Here is a 20,229-nt window from a genome sequence, read left to right on the forward strand (position 1 = left end):
AAAAAAAAGAAATTTCACAGTGACATTGTAAAGACTTGACAAAAGTAAAAAGAAATTTAAAAAATCACTATTTCACACATTTCATCATCTGCGGACTGTCAAATACTTTGGTAACTTTGCATAGCTTCTGTTGGTAAATGCCCTTTTCAGACTAGATCATATATGTCAGATGATGTAATCCCACAGGGCCTTAAAAAATAGCCAACAAGCACCATCAATCTGTCAGGTTTGTGATATCATCTACAAGTTTTAAAAAAAACAACTCACAAATAACCAAAAGTATTGGCTTACCTCGTTTATCTGATCCAAAGTTAACGTAAAGAATAACAAGAAGCATGGGTCAGAGAGAGATATAGTACAGTGTAAGTCAACAGGTTTAGAGGTGCACTGGGCTCCAATCTCATCATCAATAATAAACGATTAAAAAGGGCATTAACCTTAAAACAGATTGATATAGAGAAGACAGCAGCGGAACACAAGATACAAATGAATCGCTCTAGCAAAGTGAGAATGAGCTCCGTTACACACTTTAAGCATCCGCCAGGCCTTTTTTTTGCAACAGGCTGTGGACAGCTAGGTAAGGGGGACGGGGTCCAATCATTCGCTGTGGCGTTGCTTCCTTTTGATTGACTGTTATGCATCCATGCAATGCCGGCTGCGTGAACCCAAAACACCTTTATCCATAATGGATTAGGCCCAGAGGGCAGCCCAAAGAACTTCAGACCCTCAATGATCTGATGCTGCAGGTATGGGAGGCTGCATTATTTAATCCTGCAGTTGTGAGGGGGAAGTTGGGAGTTAATTACTGATAAATCCGGCCCACACATAGTAGAACTTAGCAGGTAGGGAGAGGAAGAGAGAGAGAAAAGCAAGGACAGAATGTGGGAGGTGGAGATAAGTAACAGAAAAAGAGTTGAAGCCAGAGAGAGGACATAAGAGGTACAGGGAATATGTTCAGAGGGTGAAAAAAAAAGATGTGATGCAAGTTAAAAAAGAGAAGGTCAGGATGGAGGAAGGTGATAAAGAAAGACAGACGATGTAAGAATAAAAAAGTAAAACTACTATCAGTGAAGAGGGCCAGTGTGGAGTGATACGGATGAGATATTTCAAGGCTTTAAAAAGTAAAGCTTAAAGACAGTCTGTTACAACATGGCATCGGGGTGAGATGAGGCTGGCTGGTGTGGTGCTGAGGGAGGGTGAGGATGCTGGAGTGCCGCCAAGCCCTGCCAGCCTCCCACGCTAATGAGAGGAAATGAGAGTGATGCTCTTCTGGGGCAAAATCTTTTGTTTTGGTGTCAGCGAGCGGCATGGTGTCAGATTCCGAATGCTGTTGTGTGACAACAGTCTTTAGAGAGCAGCAGGCTGCAAGAGCCTAATCGGACCTGATTCAAATGAAGGAGGGGACATGGCTAACACACAGTTAGCTGTTGCTTACATTGTGTGTGTGTGTGTGTGTGTGTGGGTGGGTGTGTGTGTGTGTGTGTGGGTGTGTGTGTGGGTGGTGGGGGGGGGGGGGTCTACAGCTAGGTCTTCAAGGGGTACTGGGACAGCAGCATTTGACACATGCACACAACACATGCACGCAGTGCACAATCGTTGCAAACAACAAGGAACAGATGAACAACAAAAAGAATCACACCGTAAACACACTGAGACGGGTACATTAACAATTTATCATAAAAGTGCATCTGGGGAGAAACAAAACAGTTGTGCTGTGCGGTGCAAAACAGAGAGAGAGACAGACAGAAACGGAGAGACGGATACAGAGAAAAAGACAGGATTGTACACCATGACACAGATGAAGTCTTATATTAGACTGATAAACATTTCCACTTAAGAATCTCCATGGAAATGTTGCAAGTCTATCAACCAGGCTTTATTTGTGTTTGCAACCTTTATAGTGGGGGATGACAGCTGGGTTGTGTCCTACCTCGTACTCCTCCTTGAAGCCGTAACCCTCGGCGCACTTCATCTGGGTGATGTGCTGAAGGAGGTCTGCCACGCGGATCGCCGGGTGCAGCTGGCCCGTCTGGTACGGCACATCGACCGGCTCCCGCTTCCTCAGGGAGTGAGTATGCGACTGCACCAGACTGCTGGTGTCGCTGCCCATGTTCTGGCTCTCATCTGTGGGACACAAAAACAGGGACAGGCCAGAGCAGGTCAGGATGGAGAAGTAGGAGCTAGCATTGCATGATCTATCAGTATATTGTTATCAGATACATATGGGTGACATAACGTTTGAAGCAGCAAATGGCAGTGGTTAATTAACATATAAAGGGAAGTTTGGTTGCCTAGGCGTTGTCCCTCTTCTACCAGTTCATATCTCAGGTACAACTGTTCCCATTAACAGATGGCACATTATCTCATTTACTGTTTAGCATTATGTCACCACCCTCCAGATTGACAAACAACTCTCAACTAGTAATCTGTTTGTTATGGATGGTCACAACAACACAACATCATTGAGTAATAGGATGAGTCATGTGGTGGGAAGGTTCAGGTCCATCTGTCTCAGTGTGTGGCTGGAAAATATTGAATATTACAGGCCTACTGTACTATTTGGCAGCCTATAGCCATTCAAATACGAGGCCCTTTAATACAAGGAAATGAATATGGCTACTGTCAGAATAAAAGGAGTCAGCAGCCCTCAACTGCAAGAAACAGTATAGAGCGGTCGTAAAAATCCACGTGAAGATGCTGTAAAACAACAAGTTTTTTTTTACTGGCAGTACAGTTTGCTGGTTTGAGATGCAGCTCATATTGAGAGTCAGAGTCCATTCCAGCTTTTTCATACTGTAATCCAGTCAGTGGCAGACATGAGGCACAGATGCTGTGGGGAGCCAGCGGACGATGGAGGGTGTCCAGAAACATGGGAGGAGGAGGAGGATGTGAGGGGGGTGTGGTGGGCCACAGTGAGCATGTCGTAGCAGGCACCGTCAGAAGCATCACACAAACACAGCGTGGATTCAACCCCTGCCACCCGTTCTTCCCCGAGAAAAAAAAATAAATAAAAAATAAAAAAATCAAAGCTAGGAGGGAAGCGGAGATGGTAGGAAAATGCATGGGGTGATGCTGCCATGGGGCACTGTATGTACTTTGACCATGCTAGGCTAATGGTGGCTTGGTGGCACGGTACAGAGGGTGGTGAGATGCTAACATGTCAACTGGTCATGCAATAAATGCCCATGTCAGAAGCAGCCTCTCACTTTCGGCTTGCTTTCTGAGTAAACACCACCTCCTTCCCCCAACCCAGGGCCCACTTGGAAAACTTACCATTAATGGGCACTTTTTAGATAGCAGATACATAAGAGGATATGTATGTAAAGAGAAAGAGAGGAGAAGAGAGAGGAGAGAGGGGATAAGCAACAATACAGCATGAGTACCTGTTACAGTAGAGTGTTCTAGAGCTACGCTATAGGGCAAGATCACATGCCATCTCAGTCCAGACTACCTAGGTAAAAAGCCTGTTCAAGGGGGGGATGTTGAGTGGATGGATGGGGCAGGTTCAACAGTGCAAGACAAAAGTAAAAGAACAAAACAAGGAAGTCATGGATTTCAAGGGAGAAAATAATAGTGAAATACTGGTCGTCTTTGGAACAAGCTGTTTCAAACCTGTGACTTGCATATTTTAATGATGCCAATACTTTTTGAGTATTCTGACATTTTGAATTTCTTTCTCTAATTGTTATAATTATATTTGCATGTGCTAGTCGTGACACCTGTATTTATGCCTCTTTCTTTTTTAAATAGGAAGTTGTGATAAAATAAAAGACATTACCAATCCTCTATGATCTAATCAGTTTTAATCATTAACCTCAACTGATGAGACAATGCTGTGACTGAGTGTGTCACAACTGAAAGCATGTAACCTTTTCTGGCTGTGGTAATTTCATGTTAATTGTTTCATGCTTCATTAAATGTGGAACTAACATAAGCAGCTGTCACAATGATGATGAAAGACACTGCTTTAAGTTGCTCTTATGTGGGAGAAAAAGTTATGTACTTGTAAATGCAGTTATGGTGCTTGTGGTGAAGCTGGAGTAGAGTTGCTTATTGCATCTTTCTTCTTGGCCTTGAGTATTAATTTATTACACTTCTAGTGCCCCACTTAGTAGCTACATTATGTGCTCCGCTGGTATAAAAAGCATCTGCTCGTTTAAGATGCTGCACTTTGGGATGCTGTGCATATTCAACAAAGCCAGTAATAATTAACAGAAGAACAAAATGCTTTTTTATAATTCTATTTTATCACTGAACAGGATGAATAAACACTGGCAAAACCAAAACAAAAACAAGTAGGTCACTAGCAGTTAGCCAAAGGCAGGGGGAGCGACATTAAAAAGAATAATAGAAAAGGTTGTTGTTTTGGAGGGAGGGAGGGAAGTTAGATGTGTAGTGAGGAGAGAGGGGAGGGAGGGGAGGGCAGCACAGCTAACCGAACGTTTTTGAAATTCTTAGTGAGAGGGGCCAAGAAAGAGCATTTTTCCATCTCCCTCTCACACTGTTTAATATTTGTGTCTCAGTGCAGCTGCTATGGCTTCAGCACACTGTAGCCTTGGCGCTGGGGCGAACTGCCCCCCCATTGCCCCCCTTAGACACTCCCTCCACATCCAGTCCACATGTCTGTCCATGCATATGAGAGGTCAAACACGTATGTGACATCACACGCACGACACGCAATGCGGATGGGATGGAGTGAAGACAGCCTCAGCCCAGGAGAGCCCCTCGTTTGACGGGGAGGGAGGGGAGGATAGAGTGGGGAAGATAGGGGGGGGAGGGGTGGAGAAGAGGGGGGGAGAAGCAGCAGGCAGGTATGAAGGTGAGGAAGCCAACCTTAGTAAAAGAGCCAACCAAACCAAAAATGGAAAAAGCAAAATCTGTGCTTTTGTGTCGTCACGGTTTTGTCTTTAAACAGTCATCTTATGAATGTAATGCACTGTAATTGTCTTCAACGTAGAAATAAGAATAAATAATCAACAGCAATGGGAAAACAAAATGTGTCTCACCTAAGATAGCAGTTGGCACAAAGGGATCTGCTCATACCCCCATAACAAGTGCAGAAGTTGGAGGAGGAAAGATAGTTGCAGTTAATAAAAGAAGCCAAGATAAATCCACTAAAAACAACAATAACAAAACAATAATGGACAGTTTGTTGGTTTCTTGCCAAGCAGCATAACAAGAAACTTATCATATTTTCCAGAAAAGCTAATTATACACCAAGTTGATTATAAATCTAGCTGCCCTTTACTCCATCTAATCATTGAGCTGTGATCTGATTACATAAGACATACAATTATGCATATTATTTGGAGAAATTGAAGTCATAATTGAACAGATAAATTCCATCTTGGCAAAGTGATATAAAACACTGTTATAACCAGAGATGTAGCAGGGTGTAAACCCATCTAAAGTCAATTTATCTACCTTCTCATTTGTGAAATTGTTTTCTAATTTTTAAAGCACTTAAATTCATTCATACCACACATTACTTTAATATTATGTATATTACATAAAAAAGGCATTACCAAGAACATAAAACTAATTAATACTTCTTTGGAAATATTGTCTCTTATTAATCTATCCTGACACTTTTGCAGGTTTCATGATGACTGAATTTCACACCTTCTGGTTTCACTCGGCATCACTGCTTCTATACATAAACACTTCTCGGGTGATATACAGGATTTGGGTGAGGAAAAACAGTGTATGTTTACCTGGGTAGTAGGAGTTAGTGGGGATTGAAGTACTGAGAGTGTTGGCTTTAGGCAGCGTGAAGGAAGAGGGTGATGATCCAGCTAGATATGAAGAAAAGAACATAACACAAGGCAATCAATAGTCCAGCATTGCTTAGTACTGGAGGTAGCACTCAGAACCTTTACTTAAGGAAAAATAGCAATTGAAAAATAACACCATTACATTATCATTACAACATGTTGTCTCACTTGCCCTATGGTAAATGTTATTTGTTAGCATACAAACAAAATTCCATTGACCTTCACTTTATAGTGGTGGCAGCAGAAATTTCAGAGTACAAAGTACAGTTGAAGTATATCAAAATTAAATACTTAGTAAATGTGCTAAGCTACTTCCCATTACTACTGTTAATGTACCAGAGTACAACAATACAATATGGGCAATATAGTAAATGTTTGTCATCTTCTCTCCTAACAGAATAGGGACTCTTCATGCAACATCAACACAGCCAACTGCCATGCTAATGGGGTTTGGGTTATGGTTGCAGTACGTTCAGGACTATAATCTGTCAACTGTGATGTTTTGAGCCCAAATGACACGATTGACAGCCATGTAAGGTCATGGAGAGCGTGAGAGGGCTTAGGTACAGTATTGAAGGCATTAAACTGATAAGGCAGAGTAAAAAAAGTAATGCATTTAAATCATTTGCGCTGGCAGACAGAGGGCCAGATTTGAACATCCACACTAACAGACAGTTAATCAAGGTCAGGGCATCTTTGGGGCTCATCCCCTGCAGGGGTGTGGAGACAGAAGCTGCTGTGGAGTTTTAATCTGATGGTTTTTACTGGGATTATACCAGGTCAAACCCTGGGCGCAGATTTAGCTGAGCTGTCCATCAACAAAGTATTAAGTTTAACCTGGGACGGAGAACATTAATAGGTTATTGCACCAGAGCACATCTAGTATTTGTTGTGTGTTTCCTCCTTGAATTGGAAACAGAAGGATGCTGAGGGTAGCAACCTCTCAACAGACATCTTAGAGGGTTCATGTTTACTGGTGAGCTTTGAGGTCAGGTTGGGGATTTCAAGCAGCCTTGATTATTGATTACAATACAAGACTCCCTACAGGCTATTAACAAGTATTCACACAACTATTACAACTATAGTATAGTGCTGGTATCAGCTGACTTTATTTTACTTTTAGTTGATTTAACAAAAAATAATTATAGAACTGAAAGAAAATTAAAAAGGGAATATGTAAAAAACTGAGTGCTCGTGAAGAGGGATGAATCTCCCGTTGAAGAACAAACTAAACAAGATCAAAATCTTTCTCAAAATCATATCAAAGTCTTTCCTGTCAAATGGAAGTAAATTCTGTTAAACTGAGCACTGGTAACAATGGGTAGTTTTTCAAAAGCTACAAAATTACTGTCAAATCATTTGCACTGGCTAAATAAAGTCTCAGATCAAGGAAAAAACTTAAAAAACAAAGAGACCGAGACAGTTCATTAAAAATCCATTTTCAACACTAATTTATGAAATGGATGTGGTAAATGACAAAAAAGGGAGAAAAAAAACCCACCTTTATCATGGTAATAAGAAAAAGTCATACGGTCACTGAGCCATTGTTCAGTTAATTTAGAGATTTTTTGAAAGAGGAGTCAAAACAAATATGATTCTAGTCTTAACTTAAAAGCAATGACAGATATTTGACACTGCAAATGAGGATTTTATACAAAGACTGAAGTTTTTTTTTTTTCCTGAATATGTTCCTAAATCCACAGTTCACTTGGTGACTCACATTGTTAGGTTGTCCCAGTGAGAATATTTCCTGTGCAGCCAAGTCTGATTTCTTTCTCACCTGACCGAACCAAATAAATTGCTTCCACGATGCTCGGTGTGTGTGACTGTAAAAGGCAGGTATGCTGATGCAGGGCCATCTCACCTCGGCCGTTGAGAGTGAGGGCACACTCGCTGCGGCCGTTGAGTGTGAGGGCACACTCGCTGCGGCCGTTGAGTGTGAGGGCACACTCGCTGCGGCCGTTGAGTGTGAGGGCACACTCGCTGCGGGTGTTCAGCGTGTGGTTGTGTGTGTCCATGAAGGACAGCGCCTCATCACAGTTGGTACCCTGCTCCGTGTAGCTCTTGTCCATGGAGTTGACCATCACTGTCATCTCCTGGCGGGTGCTATTCAGTGTCTCCTTACGCTTCTTGGCCAATTTCCTATTATAGGAGGGAAGAAATAAAAACAATCAGACAAAGGCAACAATGACTGCACTTGAATTGATCTGATATGATATGATGCTGGTAGCGATGACTCATAGATGTAATGAGATGGCTGAGCTAATGTGCCCTGGGTTGTGGTCACGTTTGGTTTTATTAGGCTCCAGATGCTTTTTCAAGCAGTGCAATATAAATCCTTGAGAATGGGGAAGGTGTGACACCCTAACCCAAATACATCAGGGGCCCTGATGATTTCAAATTAGCTATAGTATTTGGGGGCAGAAGAATTAGAGTTGTGAACAGTGAACTGAAACAGTCCACCTGCTTTTATTGACCTACTTTGGGTTGATGTGCTGGAGCCTACAAGCAACCTGTTCCTGATCAAACACCGTTAAAGGATTGTGTACAGAGTGAACGCACAGAGAGAACACACACACACACACACACACACACACACACACACACACACACACACACACAGGATTCTTCTTTTCTTTTACCTATCACCATTAAAGCTGTCCACCATCAGGCCATTGTATAAATTCATAAACTATTAACCCTGTATATGTAAATTCTTTGAAGAAAATATTATTGCTAGTGATAGATATTTGATCAAAATACTGCTTGTAGCTAGCAAGAAAGCTATCACTATATATATATACACACATACATAAATGGGGTGGACTAAATGTATAATGCAATAATAATACAATTCAACAGCACCATAAACTGCTGCGTGAAGCCAACATGACCATAAAGTTGAATCAACATATTTTTTTAAACATTTTCATAAAAATCTGAACATTATAGCCTGATGGTAGGACTGTAAGTGCAACATTTCCATGACAGTCTTGAATTTGTTTTAATTATTTCCATCTGATTATATCAACTATTTCAAAGAAGTTGGACTGTGAAAACCACTGAGGAAAGCATTGGCTGCAACAACAGTTTGTTAAACTTCTGCATTCTCACCGAATAAACATGCAACAAAAAAGAAACCTCAAAGATTTGAAAAGTTAGTTTTGAGTTCAAAACAGTTTCCCTCTATTACTCCAAACCTCTGACCCTGAAGTGTCCTAAGTAAGACTCTGAATCTCTAAAGGGGTGCCTTCTAAACTTTACCTCTGACCTCCCAGAGGTAGGAGCCACTTGCATAAGAAAATGTCCCCATAGTGATAAATAATGCATTACATTATCACTCTGAGGAGTTAAACCTACTATATTTCCACAGAAGTTTCACAATAGTAAAATGTCAAACAGCTTGAGCGGGAACATACTGTACTATAAGGTATAGCCATATCTGATGCTGCTCTGTAGCTGGAGGGGAGCGAGCGGTGTAAGAATTAACTATGGCAGCCCTCACACTGATCCTCGCACTTTGTTACTCTCTGTGTGACCCCTCTGCCTATTTGAATTGCAGTCTCTCTCATGGACAACTGCAGTCTAATGATGCACTCCTGCTGCTTTGTTTTCGCAAATCTCCTCTGTTTATTCAATTTTGACGCTGTCTGGTGCCATATGGCAACAGGCCCCCGCTGTCTTCAAACAGTCATTTGCTCTGAAGGCCGCGACGTGAGTCTAATAGTGGATCCGTTTCTCAGAAAGCAAAGTGACAAAGTAGTGACATTTTCATCTGCCGGACTCACTTTTTGTCTTTAATCTGCAATTAGAGTCGGGAACAATATGGCAATCTTGTTTTACATTATAGCTTCATATTGTAATAGGAAGGAGTGAGGAGGGGAGAGGGAGCTGTATGCACCCCAGGCAATATTAAGACTGATTCGGCACTGTGTGTGCACTCATGGAGAAGCCTATTAAGAACCATTATAATCCAGGTTTTAATACTGTATCACTGTTCTTATTTCTGCGTCTGTTAGGACTTGGATTTCTGCTTTCCTGGACTGGAGAACGAGCATTGGAGATAAACAAGGCTGCACAGACATCAGTCTCAAAATGAGAAAAGCACCAGTAATACTGGGATGTTTGGAAGGTACCATGGGTGTTGGATGAAGATTAATTGGCATACTATTTTCGCCTCATTTGTAAGAGGGGAAAATATGATAGATGACTATATTACAGGGTCTGATGTGCTGACAGAAAAAGTACGAGGAAGTGTACAGTAGAGGGTTTGTGCATCTTGAAGGATGTGACCATTTATCCTATCCTCTGAAAGCGTAAAGCTGCACGTGGAAAGATCCCAACAACATTTCTTTATAGGACCGATTGCTTACAGGCATGCCCGACAATTAAATGACACATTTCTTTGAACAGCAGTGAATGTGCATATGAAGGGGGGGGGCAAAACAGACAGATGGCAGAGGTGTTTGTAGAAGTAAAGACAGAGCAAACACTCCAGGTGACTATATTAAGCAACTCTCATTAGAGGGATTGTCTGCAGTTCTGTACATGACAGGCATGGCGTATCTGGTATCTAAGTGAGCAGAGCTCCTAACTCCTCATGAGTTCAGCTACAACCAAAAGGAAGCTGCATGACTTGTATGTCTGTGTGCGTTTGCCAAAAGCTCTGTTCTGTGGGAGGAGATGCCGCAGTGACTTCTAAAACAAGAGCTTCAAAACCTCGAGCTCAGCATGGTGGGCCTTATTTTGGTGCTGGAGCAGCCTAAACCTTGTGACATTGGGACATAGAAAGCTTCATTAGACGATCCACACACATTCGCAGTGCATGAGTGTGTGTGTCCGTGTGCGTATTAGATGACTGACGTGCAGCTGGGAGGTGCAACAGAAGCGTCTTTGATTCACACAGTGGGGGCATTTTAGTAGTTGTTTGCACTGTGTCTCATTTCAAACTTCTCTCCACCTTTAATACATTTTTCCAGGAGGTTGTCTGTCCACCCATCATATTTCAATCTATCCATTCCTTTATCAATTTACTTTAGCAGGAGAAACTGCAGAAACACTGATTTCTGAATGCAGACTCTATTTAGTGACGCACAATACTATTTATCTGCTAACTTGATTGCTTGATTGATTTTTTTAAACAGATTTTTAAAAGATTGCCCTTCATAACTCTTAATTTTTACTTTTTTTCTGTTTGGCCCCTCGTCTACCCAAAGACAGGAATAAATTGTACCAAAAAACAGCACTGAAGGAGTACATTAGAATAATGTAACATTACATTTACTGCATTTAATACATTTTCAAACTATAAAGTATGAAATATATGAGGAGGCACAGTGTAGTGGGGTTCAATTATTTGGGATTTTAAAGTTAACAGTGATTACATTCTCAAAAATGTTCGTATGTTGTTAAAGAAAAAGCCTCAACTTGTAATGTTGTAAATAACATTTAGTGTTACCTTTAGGATGATAACATTGGGCTACAATTTGTTGTTAAAGTACCATTTTGTGGGTGTTATGCCTCTAAAATTCTTATACAGTGTTAGAAGAACTTGAACATGAATCTTTTTTGATTCGTTTTAGGTCTCTAGTCACCTTGTTCCTACATTATGGCTAGCTTAATTAAAGTCTATTTTATTTAGTGAAACCTAAATGTAAAAAACATGCTTTTAAAACTACAAAATTTCCTTTTTTCATCATTTCTATAGAAATCTGACGAACCTGGCCTTGACTACACCTACAGGCACTCTAGAACACACACACACCTTTTTTTTTTTAGCTTTCAACCACATCTTATTGTCACAAGAATAAACATTTATGCTCTATACCAGAAGTCCCCCCCCCCCCCAAATTGTTCCACTATTTCCATGGCACTGTCTGTATTATTCCTGTAAAAGTTATATATAGTTAAGTGAAAGCAACTGTGTATAGTGCCAAACCGTGACAGGCGATGCTTTGTAAATGACACGTTAAAATTTATGCACTGAAACTTCATCATTCCATGCATGACATCCCTTCACCCTGCTTAAACTGCTCTTCCTCTTGCCCCTTCCTCATCAACATTCAGAGCTCGTAGGTGCAAAAATCTGCAAGGCTTGTACCAATTAATGTGATTCTTGCTGCATGTTCGGCTTGTAAGATTTAATTAAGGTGTTTGCCCTGAGCACATTGTGTTATACATGGTACGTTTAGTAGGCGCCCCATGAATGATGATTTATATGTCTCTGTGTGTTTTCAGTAAAAAAAAGGAGGCATTTTAAGCATTTTTTTGATACATCACTGCAAGAGTTTAGTAAATTACGGAACAGTAAGTGGCATACAGGTGGTTTGTTTACCATCAGGGCCACTCAATAAAATGTATGCACTCATCACACCATCAGGGATTTATGTTATAAGTGACCACCTGCCAAATGGAAATGGAACTGGTTTCTCCTGGATGAAATTGTTTATGAGCTGATATCATAAAACAGCAGAGGGTAACATTAAGCAAAACACCGATATTTATAGACTAGATTCATGAGTAAATATTTTGTGCAAACATGTCTTCAAATTTAATTTCAATATAATCAAACACCCATACGGGTAGCAAAAGAACAGTCAAACCATATTCAGGCCATCCATGGACATTCAAATACAGGACTTAAAATACATATCTTTATAATGGGTAACTTTTAAATACACTAAAGCCGTATACTTAATAAAAATCACTATTTTCTGTGTCTTGCAGTTTATTTCAAAAATTTCAAATGTCCTTTTTTTCTTTACATATGACACTTTTATAGGTTTTCCACTGAGAGATTAGTTTAATGTTATTCTACAAGATGAAGAACATATATTGGTTAATTATATACAAGGCATTTACAGAGTTAGATCACATACCTGAGGTTTGAGGAGCACTAGACAAGCCTGACAAATCAGTCACTCAGTGCTACAGTACGTGTGCTTGTATTTAACATGCCTGCTGCTTGATGGATGAATCTAACTCTCACGGGAATTAAGACCCAATTGCAACCCTTGCCCTATGCCATTGATCTGTCTCTTTTACCCAGCAGCGGCAGGCACAGCGGCCGGTACAGCCACCTGATTAAAGAACAGTCATATTTTTGATCACACATGTAACTGCATCCCTAATGAGCGATCTGACTGATGTTGTGTTGCGAGGTAGCCCCCGCAGCCACCTCTGGCAATGTACCCAAAGTGCATATTTTGGCGACTGCAGGATGTTCTCATGCCTTTAAAAGACTTTGATGAATGCTTGAGAGCATTAATGGGGTTCATCAATCATAGAGGTGTTGTAATCTCATAGCTGGCACAAGGATGTCAGCAGAACTGCAGATGATCACTTCAGAGGAGAGCATCTTAAGAAAGCAGTCTATTATTGATTTGTGAAAATAAACTTTGGGTTTATGCAACGTTTTAGTCATATGTGTTTGTGAGCTGAGCTTAGACACCCTGAGAGTTTAACAGTAGGGGTGAAATGACTAAACACCTGTTCTACAGAGCAACTCTATGGTCTTTTGCAGCTCCTGCCTTAACACCTCAAGGCGCAAATTGTCTTTCCAATGAGCTAACACACTTCTGCTTTCCCCTCACTTGCATTGCTTCCTTGTGCCTACCACGAATGACACAAGAGACAGATATAAAGAGAAGGTGGGAGGGGTTGTAGTATTGAACTTTGAACGTCAATTACAAATGATGCACAGCTGTATCACCTGTTAATGGCCTCATAGAGAATATTTTGGTTTTGTTTTGTGATGCAGGCCTAGTGTTGAACATCCTTATAGCTGAAAAGAGGGCAATACCACTTGTTACAGAGATCCAGACATCTGAGGTGCTCTGGTTATTTATTTCCGTATTATCTAAGCGTGTTTCTTATTTTCCATTAGTATTTGCTGCTGTCATGGCACATTTCTCAATAAGTATCATTACTCGTTCAGCTTATATAACTGTATACTATGTTGTTATCTTGTCAGCTTTAGAGGGGAGTCACAACAATTGCTCTTTCCCTTCTTTTTAAAACTTAACAGTAACCCCCCCAATCATTTTGACACGAGACTGTAGAAAAACGCAGACCTGGTGCTGCTGATGGTTTAACTGCTCAAACGCATTGTGTTACGTGTTTAAGGCCAGAATATCCAATTTAGCCAACCTTAAAACTGTAAATCAAAGCAAACGCACCTCCAAACAAACCCTTCTTTAAGGCGTCATGTCCTTCAAAAGGAGGAATCATTTTTAAAATCATAATGAAAACGCATGTCTAAATGTCTAAAATTAACTATTGTAGCCATTGATTCACGCTACACTATTAAATCCCTAACTTCTTGTCAAAAGAACACTATCATCTCCTCTTTATGCAAATGGTCACTTATCCAAGAAAACACAACTTGCATGTAACACTTAAAATAACAAAACTTATTTTTGATTTTTACATTTTTTGTTTTACTGACAACCTCATGTCTCCCTGCTTAGCTTGGTCAATGTGTGTGCTCAGCTTTGATGACACTACCCCTCCAAGTCATTGGGGCTTTCCATCCAAGACAGCTGTGATCTAATATGAGTGACACGCAGAGTATTCAGAGTAGTATTATCTCCAGGTGTATTCTGAGGTGTTCTTTGATGTGAGGCAGCCTCCATTCTCTCCTCTGATCACAGCCATCTCAAGACAGATTAGTCGGCATCCATCACAAAGACCGTACAGCGGGAGCCTATGAGCTACAGCCGTGAAGGCAGAGCTGCAGAATAAGCTTCTTTACCATTCAGAGGTGTGATTTGGAATCATCGGTTCTATTAAGAGCGAAATAAAGCAGCGCTACGGCTATTGTTTTATGATGTTGGAGACATTAAAATAGAAATGAGGTTATTCTGTGATCACATCAGCTCGTTCAGTAGTGATGCAAATGGTTCTCTCAGCTAAAGACACAACTCCACCATCACCATAGAATCAATGGAATGGATGTGCAATAAACCAAAATAACATGCTAAAAAAAAGGGGAGAAAAAGCATTGAGAGTTGAAATGACAGAATGAGACGGTTGAGTAGGGGTAGAGAAAAGACTAGAAATGATCACATGCATATGGAGCCAAATTGGTAAGATCATGTAGCTCATGCTTACAATTTCAGTGTAATACCTATAAACAGGGTCAATCCAACAGAGTTATTGACTGCATGTTTGGCATTTGCAGAGTGTACACACACGTGTGTACAAAATGTGAAATAGTTGTATTAGCTCATTGAGGTTCTGGGCACAACTAAAGCATAGATTCCCTGTGATAGGCACTTCAAAAAATCGAACTTTGACAAGTCAACAGAGATGAAATCATTGGAGTCGAATGAAAAATTCACACTCAGTAAAAATGCAGTAGTTCCTGCATTGAATTTTTTCTTCTTTCACAAGAGGAGTTTGGCAACCGCGCAATCGTTAAGGCAGTTTAGTTCATCATTTGATAAACAAACTTCTTAAAAGTCTTGCAGAAATGATGTCTGCAATAACATTTCTGTGGCTGGTTGATGTTGTGGGGGTGTAGCTGTGTCTGCATGCTTTCGTCAGAAGTGGTGCCAATGTGACATACAGTATGATGTGCTCATCATGTGGAGATGCATTGGAGCGGCGTCCTCCATCCTCCAGCAGAGATTACAGTTGGGCCTCTGTAATAGCTCTGAGCAGGAGGAGAATGACATGGCTCTTTGCATGCATGGGAAACAGTGTGTGGGTGAGAAGCATGGCACTAACATTACACAAAGTGGTTACTTACAGGTAGTAAGTGTAGGAGTGATAGGTTCTTCTGCCGAGTGTGGTGGTGGTAGGATTTAAGCAGTGGAAGAGGGGAGGGGATGGAATGAAAAGGAAAGAAAAAGTAAAAATATATTAATGTTTGAAAAAAGAGTAGAAATGAACAAAATCAGATATGGTGGCATACGTGGAGGTAAACTAGTGATCATGAGGGCAAAGGTGATCGCTTGGAGTCATGTCATGCTTTGCAAGGGGGGAAGAGAGGGGCTTCGTACAGTACAGTTGAAACTAATTATTTTGCTACTGAGCTGGTTTACAACATGTGATTGCAAATTAGAGGAAAGGTTTATGAACACATCATTTTATACACATATAAAAATCATCATATCTGACCTCCAAGGTGCAAACTTAATGAGTGCTTTGAATGTCTAAACACAACTTAGATTCCCTGTTGGTAAGAGTAAATTACACAAAATTCAACCAATGAAGTCATCTCCATCTCTGGTTTGATTAAGGCTAATTGAAAACAATTCCATTACTGGGTGCTGATTTTCACACCCACCCACTGATCGCTGTGCTACACAAACAGGGCCTGCTGTAATAAATGAAGAATCGTATATTACTGTCAAAAATAAACATGGAACATAGTGATTATATTAGTACACAACTACGCCTCCATACTCAGCTTCATCTACTCCATACTGACATTTACTCTTTAAATCGACACAAGCTATGGTGCCTTGCAAAAGTAGTACCGTTTTGTAATAATGGATTTAATGGTGCCCTGTGAGACATTCAAAGTGTCAGACTCTCACCACTTTTTACTATTTTGTGTAGGTCCATTACATAAAATCCCCAAAAAAATCCATTTAAATTACAGGTTGTAATGCAACACAATAGGAAAATAGTTTTTTTAAAAGGCACTGTATCTATCTAAGGGAGAACGTACAGTAAAGTGCAACTAATACATGATAAGTTTTACTGGAATATTGATATTATTTATTTTATTTTTTCACAATGGAGATATTAAACGAAACCAACTTGTGTCCACCAAAGAAATCTCTGCAGGAACTTACGTTTTATTTCAGGGCTTGCTGTGGACAAAAGGGGGTTGATATTTGCTGAGCTTAAGCTCCCCTGATAGCTGGGATATGTACAGAGGACCTCTCTCCAGTATGAGGTCCAGGGCTAATGTAAACTTAGCCTTCAGTTATGTGGCCATCCTCTTTCCTTTTGAACATTTCATCACATTTTCTGTCTTATCTCCTCTCTGCCTCTCTTCATACCACCGGCCTTAAAAAAAAACATTTTTCCTATTCCCATTCTAATGTCATTGAAGCGCTGCGCATTTGTTAGAGGGTGCCGTGGAAACGGATTAATTTTTCATGGCACACTGTATCTCATGGCTGTAAACAGCCTTAATGGGGCGTATCAACATGATCAAATTAATTATTTAGTATGACACTGACAATACTACCGTTTGAGGGAGAAATATACAAAATGATGAAACATAAACTACTTATTTGTGAGCACTCTGCAAGTCAGTTCGTCCTCATCACAAATCTGAAACAGTATTTCAACGAGTAAGAAAAAAAGCTTACCTTTTCTTCATGAGGAGTACCACTCCTAAGAAGATGATGACGAAGAGGAGGATGCCAGCGATGACCCCAGCGATCTTCACCGTGTGGTCCGTTTGTTTCTCTGGCTCCACTGCGTCAGGTTTGTGAGTGGCTGCTCCTGAAAAACATCACAATGCATAAAGATCAAACAAAAAAAGTGCAACTGATCTGGCAGACTGTGAAACACATTTAATGACCATTTGCTATTGTTCTACATGAGCCAAACTGCAGAGTGTACATCCATGCTTTCAGTATGTCCTCGCATTGATTTGACTATGTGGAGGACTGAGGTTGATTATTCAATACACTGATATTCTATGGCATTCTGTGGAGCATAAATATCAATATAAATGTATTGGCTCAGAGCAATGTTTACTCTGAATGTAAGTGACTCCCTATTGTCCTGAAGACTCCACCTTTAGCTTCGTCCTTAGTGGACATTAGCGCTCTGTGGATGAAGCTGCACTGGGAGAGATAAGCTTGCACCATCTTTACCCTTGGTTAATCATGTTTGGGGCAAATGGTTGCTGGGCTGTAAAAAAAATGTAGGATGGAAAAGATAATACCCAAGAAGATAAAAAAGCCTGAAATAACCAAAACATTAAGTATCAGCTCGGGAGGAGATAGCCAACAACGAGAGACACAAAGAGAGAGGGAGGGGGGAAAAAAACGTCTCGTTTTAACAGCATCTGCTCTCTGGGAAGTGATAAGAGGCCCTCTGAGGAAAGCAACGTTCCTGAAATGACAACTGTCCACCTGAACAACACCATTATTCCTTGTCACCAGGGGTAAATTTAGAATGATAAATTGTTATGTCAGACCAATCTGTTAGAGCGGGCTTCCTACTCTCCTCAGCGTTGCCATTTTCTCTCGCTATCAAAAAAAGGTAAATATCTATCCCGGGCTGGTTGTGATATATTGTTCTTGCTCTGGTGTGTTATTATCAACAGCCAGGCCTTTATTTAGATATACGTTTTTAAGACAGAGATTTCAAGACGGGTGACATTAACAATTAAGTCTGGACGGATGGAGCAGATTTGTCCCACTATACTGTTACAGGCTAATCTTACAGAAATGCTGTCAGTGACAAATCCCCATTTGAGCTGTGAGTGTTGTGTGTTCGCTGCTACAAGTCAATACTCTTCCATTCTAGCCTGAGAGATTGAGATTCACACACAAGTAGAAACTGAGCAGAATTTTAATAATTAGACGCCACTACACTCTTGAAAACTCTCCAGAACTTTACGACGAGCACTACAGCATCCTTTTGTGTGTTTATAGTTGTCGCAACTGCAGCAACCAACACTTAATCTCCTAAAGATAATTAGAAATATTCATGAAAAGGGGATTAACTCCTGTCAAAAATCTCCAACACTGACACATCAAATGGGAATCACACCTCAAACAGGTCTTTCATGTCCAGAAGATGAAGGTAAAAGACTGAGAGTCTAATCACACCGATTCTATGCAGATAGCAGGACAATAAACAAAACCACACACACGCGCAATATACCACTTGTTTTTCCTTTTGAGGGAATTGTCAGTATGGCCGCCACACTAAACATATAGTGGGTAAAACCAAGTTGTGGACAGAATAACTGAGATGGTGAGAGAATGTGCAGAAAGCTTACGGGTCTGACCTGTTAGTTGGTTGTCACCGGCCGCTGGGGCGATGCGAATGTAGGGGGTTGTGAGCTGTGTCACGAGTATGGCGGCTGAGTAGAGTCAGTGGATCCAGGATAGCATGCAGTAGAGAGAGACATTGAGAGAGACAGGCCACACTGAAGCTGAAAACAGCCACACCAACACTTCCCATCATCATGCAACACTGGGGCAGAGAAAGACACCCATTACAGCATTCACAATTTGTTTTGCCAAGTTAGCAACCGCAATCATTTCACAGTTCATATCTTTGTGAGCCAAACATAGTGCATTTAAATGTATCCCTTCAGGTGAGAAATTGCTTATATATGATCCTTCTACTTCTGATATGTGCCATTTTACTTCAGCCTATTGAGCCATGTGGATGGAGATATCTGGAACTCCACACAAAATCCATAGTGGAGCTGCTAAATATACAAGATTGGCGGGGCATGTGACAGGACCTCCCATGGCCCAGAATGGAGTGTGGCTAGGGCTCCCTCTGGCCTTATCAATTCTGCTCCCGGATCAATGGTGCTTAGACTTCATCACTTTTAAAGTGTGGAGCAGGAAGTGCGGGCACATAGCTAAGTACCTGCAGACCTTAATGGGCACACAGGCTGCCTCCCAGTCATGGAAAAACACATGTTCCTGGACAATGTTTTAATGTGAAGACACTTACAAAGGGTAACACATTACAGCTAACACACTTAATGAAGATTGAGTGTCACGATGTGATTGCCAGTTCATATCAATTTCATGTTTATTCGGTTAGTTCTGAGACATCATATGCAAGTGCTGTTAAGAAATACATACAGCAAACATCAATCTGATGTATTCCTACCTTTGGTGGCTACTCGAACACAGTCAAGTTTGGTCTCCTGTGCAAAGTGAAACATTTAAGAGGGAAGGGGAAGAAAAAGAAGAGGATCAGAGTTTAATATGATACACATGCACAGACATGAGACACACAACACCTATGTAAGAACTCATGGTTACAACAAAACAGCTCCGTCAGTTCCATGCTGTCCCCTATCATCTGTTAAGCTCAATGACTGTGACACAAAACACAGTTAGGCGAGCGGGCCTACAGCACAGATTAGTGGTGCTGAGCTGCTGATTTGTCAGCCAACAGCGATCTGTTGGCAGCCTGTGGCTCAAGGTGGTCAGCCACTGTGGAGAAACCCGAGCCCTGTGACAAGCGACACCATCCCAGCATGCAGGGCTCAGAAATGACACGTCAGGGAGGCTTTCTGAATATGTAATAGAGTTTGAGCTCTGACAACAGCCTTCAACAACATATTAAAAAAAACACTGGTCTCGCTGCTGGCAGAGAAGTTTGTTGTCAACAATGGTCTGGTGAACAGGAAAAAGGACACAGACAGGAACGGGGAGGCAATGAGTAATACAACACAAAAGACATGAGAGCTGTGTCCCTGTGTTTGATGCAGCCAAGCTGTCCAATG

General features: G+C 41.0%; 1 protein-coding gene across 15 annotated transcripts in view; it reads right to left on the reverse strand.

Moving 5' to 3' along the window:
• The window catches only part of LOC116045857 (receptor-type tyrosine-protein phosphatase mu), a 157,913-nt gene that overhangs the window by 34,582 nt on the left and 103,102 nt on the right, over positions 1 to 20,229 (reverse strand). For 3 of the 15 annotated variants that reach the window (XM_031293788.2, XM_031293791.2, XM_031293786.2), the window contains exons 13-22: positions 19,608 to 19,644; positions 18,763 to 18,837; positions 17,105 to 17,240; positions 15,526 to 15,555; positions 7,639 to 7,916; positions 5,715 to 5,795; positions 5,007 to 5,033; positions 3,274 to 3,285; positions 1,931 to 2,124; positions 292 to 300 (exon numbers count right to left, since the gene is read on the reverse strand). In XM_031293788.2, the coding sequence (XP_031149648.1) occupies positions 292 to 300; positions 1,931 to 2,124; positions 3,274 to 3,285; positions 5,007 to 5,033; positions 5,715 to 5,795; positions 7,639 to 7,916; positions 15,526 to 15,555; positions 17,105 to 17,240; positions 18,763 to 18,837; positions 19,608 to 19,644 (879 nt within the window). Of the gene's footprint in view, positions 1 to 291; positions 301 to 1,930; positions 2,125 to 3,273; positions 3,286 to 5,006; positions 5,034 to 5,714; positions 5,798 to 7,638; positions 7,917 to 15,525; positions 15,556 to 17,104; positions 17,241 to 18,762; positions 18,838 to 19,607; positions 19,645 to 20,229 lie in introns of all 15 variants that reach the window. The other 12 variants (XM_031293787.2, XM_031293793.2, XM_031293794.2 and 9 more) reach the window with 12 other exon arrangements.

This window comes from Sander lucioperca, chromosome 9, assembly GCF_008315115.2.
Source record: "Sander lucioperca isolate FBNREF2018 chromosome 9, SLUC_FBN_1.2, whole genome shotgun sequence".
Taxonomy (NCBI): Eukaryota; Metazoa; Chordata; class Actinopteri; order Perciformes; family Percidae; genus Sander; species Sander lucioperca.